This window comes from Cebus imitator, unplaced genomic scaffold (assembly GCF_001604975.1).
Source record: "Cebus imitator isolate Cc_AM_T3 unplaced genomic scaffold, Cebus_imitator-1.0 Scaffold170, whole genome shotgun sequence".
Taxonomy (NCBI): Eukaryota; Metazoa; Chordata; class Mammalia; order Primates; family Cebidae; genus Cebus; species Cebus imitator.
Window position 1 is genome coordinate 2,559,477 of NW_016107485.1, and position 8,676 is coordinate 2,568,152.

Genomic DNA, 8,676 nt, shown 5'->3' on the forward strand with positions numbered 1-8,676 from the left:
CCTTCAGCTTCCGTCTTCCTGCACATGACACCAGCTTAGCTTTCCAGACTTCCTCCTGTGATTTCACCCATCAACCCTCAATGGCTCACACACAGGATCAAATCTGGATGCCTAAGTCCTCCTAGGACCTTCCTCCTGCCTCATTTGACAAGCTTCAGTACTGCCTTTGAGCCTCCCTGCCTCCGTGGACCTCCCTTCTTCTCCCCTGCCTCCATGGACCTCCCTTCTTCTCTTCAGTCTTGTCCATCATCCTGGGAAGCCAAACACCTATACAGGCTCTGCAGTAGCAGTGAAGAAATCAGGTACTGAGTACAGAGGTGTACAAACCTTGTTGTGCTCTCAATTTGATGAAATTCCTCCTAGACCTTCTTTGTACAAGGTCTAAATTACCTCCTTGACTCCCTTTTTTTTTCTTTTAATTCTTTTTTAAAAAATTGGCTCATGCCTGTAATCCCAGAACTTTGGGAGGATGAGGCAGGTGGATCACTTGAGGTCAGAAGTTCCAGACTAGCCTGGCCAACATGGTGAAACCCTGTCTCTACTAAAAATACAAAAAATTAGCCAGACATGGTGGCAGACACCTGTAATTCCAGCTACTCAGGAGCCTGAGGCAGGAGAATTGCTTGAACCCGAGAGGCGGAGGTTGCAGTAAGCTGAGATTGTACCACTGCACTCCAGCCTGGGCGACAAGAGTAAAACTGTGTCTCAAAAAAAAAAATTTTTTTTCTTTTTTTTTTTTTGGCTGGGCACAGTGGTTTATGCCTGTAATCCCAGCACTTTGGAAGATCAAAGTGTGAGGACTAGCCTCTTGGTTAGTTTGAGACTAGCCTGGGTGACATAGTGAGACTCTACCTCTACAAAAAATTCTTTTTTTTTTTTTTTTTTTTTTTTTGTGAGACAGAGTCTCTGTCACTCAGGCTGGAGTACAGTTGTGGTTGTGCAATCTTGATTCACTACTGCAACCTCCACCTTCCAGTTTCTAGTGATCCACCTCCCTCAGCCTCCCAAGTAGCTGGGATTACAGGTGCACACCACCATGCCCGGCTAATTTTTGTATTTTTAGTAGAGACGGGATTTCGCCATGTTGGCCAGGCTGGTCTCAAACTCCTGACCTCAGGTAATCCTCCCACCTCAGCCTCCCAAAGTACTGGGATTATAGGCATGAGTCACCGCGCCTGGCCTCCCAAAATTCTTAAAAATTAGCCAGGTGAGGCCAGGCACAGTGGCTCACACCTGTAATCCTAGCACTTTGGAAGGTCAAGGTGGGTGGATCACTTGAGGTCAGTAGTTTGAGACCAGCCTGACCAACATGGTGAAACCCCGTCTCTACTAAAAATACAAAAAAAAAGTAGCCAGATATGGTGGCGCATGCCTGTAATCCCAGCTGCTTGGGAGGCTGAGGAGAGAGAATTGCTTGAACCCGGGAGGCAGGGGTTGTGGTGAGCCAAGATTGTGCCATTTCATTCCAGCCTGGGCAACAAGAGCAAAACTCCATCTCAAAAAAAAAAAAGCCAGGTGTGGTGATGTGTGCCCATAGTCCCAGCTGGTCGACCTCCCAAAGTGCTGGGATTACAAGTGTGAGCTGCCATACCTGGCCTCCTTGACTTCCACTTTCTATCATATCCCACATCCAATTCATCAAAAATCCTGTTGCCGTTCCTTCAATATGTATCCAGGGTCTGACCACTTCTCTCTGTTTCCATCAACAACACTTGGAACAAACCACCACCATCTCTCATATTTCCTCCTCTGCTTCCTTCACATCGGTTTCCACTTGTGTCTACCTTAAGCTATTCTCAACACAGTAGAGATCCTTTTCACACATAATTCTGATCATGTCATTCCTCTGCTCAGAACCTTCCATTGGATCCCAAATCACCGAGAGTAAAAAGCCCAATTCCCCATAACAGCCTCTGAGGTCCTGTGATGCGACCCTCCCCTCCTCTCTCTCACCCCTTGCCATTCTTCCCCCTGTCACTATGCTCCAGGCTCCTTGAACCCACTAAACACATTTCTACCTCAGGGTCTTTGCATTTGCTGGTTCTTTTGTCTAAACTACTCTTCCCTCAGGTAGGTACATGACTTACCCACTTTCTTCAAATTTCATCTCTTAAGAGGGGGTAAGACTTCCCTGAGTACCCTCCCTAAATAGCAGCTGTCATTACTCTATCCTCCTGTGCTGCCTCATTTTTTTCATAGCACTGATGGCCACTTCATGTATTTCTTTTTCTTTTATTTCAAAACAATTGCCCACACTGGAGCACAGTGGTACAATCATGGCTCACTGCAGCCTTGAATTTCTAGGCTCAGTTGATCCTCCTATCTCACCCCTCCGAGTAGCTGTGACTACAGGCATGTGCCACCACACCCAGCTAATTTTTGTATTTTTGTAGAGACAGCGTTTTGCCAGTGTTACCCAGGCTCGTCTCAAACTCCTGGGCTTAAGTAATCCAGCCACCTAGGCCTCCCAAAATGCTTGGATTGCAGGTGTAAGTCACCATGCCCGGCCACACGTTTCTATTCATCTGCTTATTTATCATTTCTCCTTCCCTACCTCATGAGAATAGGAACTTCTGTTCCTTGCCGTATCCTCAGTTCCCTAGGGAGTGCATGGCATATAACAGACATGCAATAAATACTTATTGAACGAATGGATGAATTAATGAAAAAATTATTCTGTGTTCCTTGCTTTTCTCCTAAACTGGGTTCCAGGCACTGTCAGGGCAGATGCCCTACTTCATTGTCTTTGAGCCCCAAAGGGAGCACTTATAAATACTGACAACTTTTGGGGGGCTGAGGCAGAAAGATTGCTTGTGCCCAGGAGTTTGAGGCTGCAATGAGCTATGATCACATCACTGTACTCCAGCCTGGTGACAGAGCGAGATCTTGTCTCTTATTTTTATTTTTATAAAAAGAGACGGGGTTTCACCATGTTGGTCAGGCTGCAGGCTGGTCTTGAACTCCTGACCCCATGATCTGCCCGCCTTGGCCTCCCAAAGTGCTGGGATTACAGGCATGAGCCACCTCGCCTGGCCTGAGATCTTGTCTCTTAAAAAAAAAAAATGAAATAAAATTGATAACTTATGTACAGTGATTGAAACAGTTTGTAAGCATCATGCAGAAACCAATTTAGCTGAGCACAATAGGATAGGGATTGGGAATACTGGAATTCAAGAGCATAGAGTTCCCAAGCAGGCTTGGAAGAAGGAGCTGTGTGGTCTGGGAGAAACAGTCTATATGGACTTCTGTTTCCTCACTGGTAAAGCCAGGACTTGGACTAGATCTCTAAATCCCTTTCAGCTTTCACATTTTGGTTGTCAATATAGTGCAACTGCACATTCATTTGGCAAGTATTTACTGAGCTAGATGCAAGGCACTCACTGAGAAGACCCCAACCTCAAGAGCTCACAAATTGAAGCAGACTAAGAAGACAGGGAAGCTCAGCTACAGTAAGAGATAAGTCTTAGGAAGAAGCATGCCCTGGAGTCAAGGCAGAGAAAGGGCATTCTGGGCCAAAGAAATGGCTGTGCAAAGGTAGGAGGCATAGGGACAGGGGGTTATTTGTTATTACAACCATACAACTTAAATTTACACAAATAATTGTTTGAGAATATGGCTTTTCTAGGCTGAGAAGTATGTGCTGATTCCAACAAAGCTAAAGTCTGTTTCAGCTGGGAGAACACTGACAACTGAGAAAGGACTACATGTGGCATGGTCATGACCTAAGTTGTTCAGGTTGAGGAAGTGACCCCAGTAAGTCCTCGTGGAGTTTCATGTAAGATTGACTTCTTTGGCCAGGCACAGTGGCTTATGCCTGTAATCCCAACACTTTGGGAGGCCATGGTGGGTGGATCACCTGAGGTCAGGAGTTCGAGACCAGTCTGGCCAACATGGTGAAACCCCTGTCTACTAAAAAATACAAAAATTCGCCGGTGTGCTATCGGGCACCTGTAATCCCAGCTACTCGGAAGGCTGAGGCAGGAGAATCTCTTGCACCCAGGAGGCAGAGGTTGCAGTGAGCTGAGACCGTGCTCTAGGCTGTGTGACAGATTGAAACTCCATCTCAAAAAGCAAAGAAACCAGCCTGGCCAACATGGTGAAACCCCGTCTCTTCTAAATATCCAAAAATTAGCTGGGTGTGGTGGCGGGCACCTGTAATCCCCGCTACTCAGGAGGCCGGCACACTAGAATCGCTTGAATCTGGCTGGGATGAGGGAGAGGAGGTTGCAGTGAGCCGAGATAGCGCCACTGCACTCCAGCCTGGACAACAGAGACACGACTCTGTCTTAAAGAAAAAAAAAAATGACTTCTTCCTCATTGACCTGTGGCCGCTCCAAGGCCATCATCTCACATCTTTCTACCTCCGCAGCACACAACACGCCTTAGTTGGCAACAAGGTCAGAGTTTGTGGAATTTGGGGGAAGGGCGGGGTCTAACCTCAGGTCAGACGTGGTGCAAGGTACATCTTGGCACCTGGAAGAGGCCCAGCACGTTTGCCCCAGAGGTGACCCTACCTCCCCCACCAGTTGAGGCACCCTTGTTGCCAGGCAAGCCGCGGGGATGCGCTCATTGGCCAAGAAGGAACGCCTGTTACTAGAGGGGAGAACCAGAGCCCCATTGGTCGGGACACCTCACAATGGACCCCAGCAGCGCACAGAGTCCTTATGATTGGTTTGCCGCCTGTCTCAGGAGACCCTGTTGCCTGGAGCTCAGGATACTTGGCGCTCCCAACCCGACCCACGTTCCCCATTGGCCTGGCAAAAGCCGCCATCTAATGAGCGGCGAAGTGCGGAGCTCCGGAATGCAGGCTTTCCGCGGTGCGATCTAGTCCTGTGGGAGGCAGCCCGGGCCGTACCGCAGCCGCCCAAACCAGTGCAAGGCCCCCAGGCCTGACATCGCTTCCAGTGCTCGAGAACCAAGGCCTGCTGTGGAGGACACTGTGCTCCCTTGGGACCTGCTCTGGATCCCGGCCCAGGCGTCCCCTCGGAGCTCCGCATCTCCAACCTGAAACCCAACCCAGAAGGCTCAAGTTCGACGGGCCCACTTGGCGTGCGGATCCACTGAGGGTGAATCCACAGAGAGGTGTGCCCATCTCCTGCGTCTTAGTTATCCCGGTGATTGTGTATCCGCCAATCGTTGATCGCCTCATTAACTTGGCTTTCTGGGTGCACCCACCTCCTCACCTGTCCAAACCAGACTTCTCTCCAAAGTGTTGGGAATTCTGTGCCCTAAATAATTCCAACTCAGATCCGAACAGGGATCTGGTGGAATCGAGGGTAAAAGGCTGGAGGGACCATGTTCTACTATCCCAATGTGCTTCAGCGCCACACCGGCTGCTTTGCCACCATCTGGTAAGGGCAAGGCCCATGGGTGCGTGATGGGGGGCACTGCCCGGGATCCCAGCCTGACAGCTTCCCCTCTATCCCCGTTCCCCCACCTTCCCCACCCACTTCAGGCTGGCAGCGACGCGCGGCAGCCGGTTGGTGAAGCGCGAATACTTGAGGGTGAACGTGGTGAAGACCTGGTAAGGCCCAGAAAAGGGAAGGAGGGCCTGGTGCAGGGTGTGGGTTAGGGGATAGAGTGGGCAAGGCTGTGGGCTCGGCCCTGGGCGCAGCGGTGATCTGGGTGCGTTGTTCTCCAGCGAGGAAATCCTCAATTATGTGCTGGTACGAGTTCAACCCCTGCAGCCCGGCCTGCCGCGGCCCCGCTTCTCCCTCTATCTCTCAGCCCAACTTCAGATCGGTGTGATCCGCGTCTATTCTCAACAATGCCAGTACCTCGTGGGTAAGGCTGGGAACCCTCAGGTGGGGCCGGCTGAGGAGCTGTCTGCTAAGCTGGCTCCCTACCTTGCCCCCTCTGCCCACAGAGGACATCCAGCACATCTTGGAGCGCATCCACCGTGCCCAGCTGCAGATCCGAATAGATATGGAGACTGAGCTGTGAGTGTCCCCTGGGCCTTTGATGGAACACCTGCTAGGTTGGCCTCAGCCTAGCTCAGCCTCAGTCCTTGACAGCCTACATTCTCTCCCAGACCCAGCTTGCTGCTTCCTAACCACCTGGCCATGATGGAGACCCTAGAAGATGCTCCAGATCCCTTTTTTGGGATGATGTCTGTGGATCCCAGACTTCCTAGTCCTTTCGATATCCCTCAGGTAGGGCTCATTCCCCTAGACTCACAAATTGACAATGCAGAAGGGGAGCACTGTCCCTGTGTCACTCTGACATTGGGGTTGGGGAATGAAGCTTGCCACAGCTCTCTCCCACAGGAGATGGTGCAGGGGGACTGCCATGGTGGACCCATCTGGGCGAAGCCCCCTATACTTACCTACTCCGGGCCAATCTGATCAGATGGTTTCCCCAAGTGAGGCAGCTTTTGTCCCCACTTGTCTCCACACTGTTCTTACCGTCACGACCCTAATCCAGGCTCTCATCTCTGCATTGGGCTTCCTTACCCATGTCCTCCTCCGTCTATTCCCAGTATTCCTACAGCTTATTGTCACCCCCTTCCTTGGTTCCCCATTTGAATAGTGGCTCCTGATGCAAACAGAATACTAGCATTTAGGGCTCTCCATGCCCCAGTTTATTTTTTTATTTTGTTATTATTTTGGAGACAGGATCTTGCTCTTTGACCTAGGCTGGAGTGCAGTGGCATGATCTCAGCTCACTGCAACCTCTGCCTCCCCAGTTCAAGTGATTTTCCTGCCTCAGCCTCTGGAGTAGCTGGGATTACAGGCGGGTGGCACCACACCCTGCTAATTATTATTTTTTTTTTTTGAGACAGGAATCTGACTGTGTTACCCAGGCTGGAGTTCAGTGGCATGATCTCTGCTCACCACAACCTCTGCCTCCCAGGTTCAAGCAATTCTTCTGCCTCACTCTCCTGAGTAGCTCAGACTACAGGCACATGCCACCATGCCTGGCTAATTTTTGAATTTTAATAGAGATGGGGTTTCTCCGTGCTGGCCAGGCTGGTTTCGAACTCCTGACCTCATGATCCACTTGCCTTGTTCTCCCAAAGTGCTGAGATTACAGGCGTGAGCCACCACAACCAGCCCAATTTTTGTAGTTTTAGTATACACGGAGTTTTGCCATATTGGCCAGGCTGGTCTCGAACTCCTGACCTCAGGTGATCACCTGTCTGGGCCTTCCAAAGTGCTGGGATTATAGATGTGAGTCACTTTGCCCAGCCTATTATTACTTTTTGAGACAGGGTCTCACTCTGTCACCCAGGCTGGAGTGCAGTGGCGTGATCTTGGCTCACTGCAATCTCTGTTTCCCCTGTTCAAGCAATTCTCCTGCCTCAGCCTCCCGCGTAGCTGGGATTACAGATGCGCACCACCACACTGGCTAATTTCTGTATTTTTTAGTAGAGACGGGATTTCACCATGTTGCTCAGGCTGGTTTTGAACTCCTGACCTCAAGCGATCCGTCCACCTCGGATTACAGGCCACCACACCTGGCACATGCCCCAGTTTCAAGCTAGTCATCCCCAGACTTCTCTCTCATTCCCCTGTGCATCTGTGGCTCCTAAACACCAGTTTGGCCCTTGTTCCTCAATGATGCCACATTCACATCTTTGCTTAGGCTGTTTCCCTAGACCATAACGGTCACTCCTCATCCTCTATGAGTCAGTTTCTACATATTCTTATAGACCTGGCTCAAATGCTACCCTTTTCTATGAAATATTTATCCCAGTCCAGCCAGAACCAAATGCAGTTTGGGAACTTAGCACTTTGCTAAGGCCTTGTTTTACCCTTTGCCTTGACTCTTGTGGGGTTATATACAACATTGTCTCCCCACTAGACCTTAAGATCAAGAATCTTTTCTGTTCACCTCTGTCAACCATAACATTTGACAAGGATAAGGATGCACTGCTTCTTGCACAAATTGATAAGGGCTAGATAACTGGGGGTGCGAGTTGGGGAGGGAGATGAGGGCAGGAACTGAGGAGACTAGATAGCGGGTGAGTTTACTGCAAACTGATGTCAATGCAACAAGAATTAGGCATAAAAGGAGATTACCATGCATTGCTGAAGAAGGCTGTGAAAGTGGAATAGCAGAGGGCTGAAGCTAAATCCTATATTTTGTTTGCAATCCCTCCCCAAAGATTCGACACCTCTTAGAGGCTGCACCCCCAGAGAGAGTTGAAGAGATTCCTCCTGAAGTGCCTACAGAGCCCAGGAAGCCAGGTCAGCAGAGAGAACCTTCTTTCTGGTGAGAGGCATAGGCAGGCCCAAGAGCTGTAGAAATGACCAGTTTTGAGCATAAGAGCCAGGCCCTGTGAAGGGCAGTTATTTATTTATTTTTATTTATTTGTTTGAGATGGTGTCTCCCCGTTGCCCAGGCTGGAGTGCAGTGGCACAATCTTGGCTTACTGCAACCTCTGCCTTCTGGGTTCAAGCAATTCTCCTGTCTCAGCCTCCCTAGTAACTGGGACTACAAGCATGAACTACCATGCCTGGCTAATTTTTGTATTTTTAGTACAGACAGGGTTTTGCCATGTTGGCCTGACCTCAGGGGATCTGCCCACCTTGGCCTCCCAAAGTGCTAGAATTATGGACGTGAGCTACTGCGTCTGATGAGGGACACTTTATGTATGTAACCTCATCAATACCTTACAAGAGTCCTCTGAGGTCAGATTTCTTTTCTTTCCTTTTTTTTTTTTTTTTTTTTTTT

The 8,676-nt window shown here is 49.6% G+C and overlaps 1 protein-coding gene across 1 annotated transcript in view; it reads left to right on the forward strand.

The window, feature by feature from the left end:
- Window positions 1-4,192: 4,192 nt before the first annotated feature.
- REC8 (REC8 meiotic recombination protein) overlaps window positions 4,193-8,676 on the forward strand; it is an 8,690-nt gene continuing 4,206 nt past the window's right edge. Inside the window, exons 1-6 of the mRNA XM_017544690.2 lie at window positions 4,193-5,351; window positions 5,456-5,524; window positions 5,642-5,784; window positions 5,867-5,939; window positions 6,032-6,152; window positions 8,108-8,189. Of these exons, the coding sequence (XP_017400179.1) occupies window positions 5,296-5,351; window positions 5,456-5,524; window positions 5,642-5,784; window positions 5,867-5,939; window positions 6,032-6,152; window positions 8,108-8,189 (544 nt within the window). The 5' untranslated portion in view covers window positions 4,193-5,295. The remainder of the gene's footprint in view (window positions 5,352-5,455; window positions 5,525-5,641; window positions 5,785-5,866; window positions 5,940-6,031; window positions 6,153-8,107; window positions 8,190-8,676) is intronic.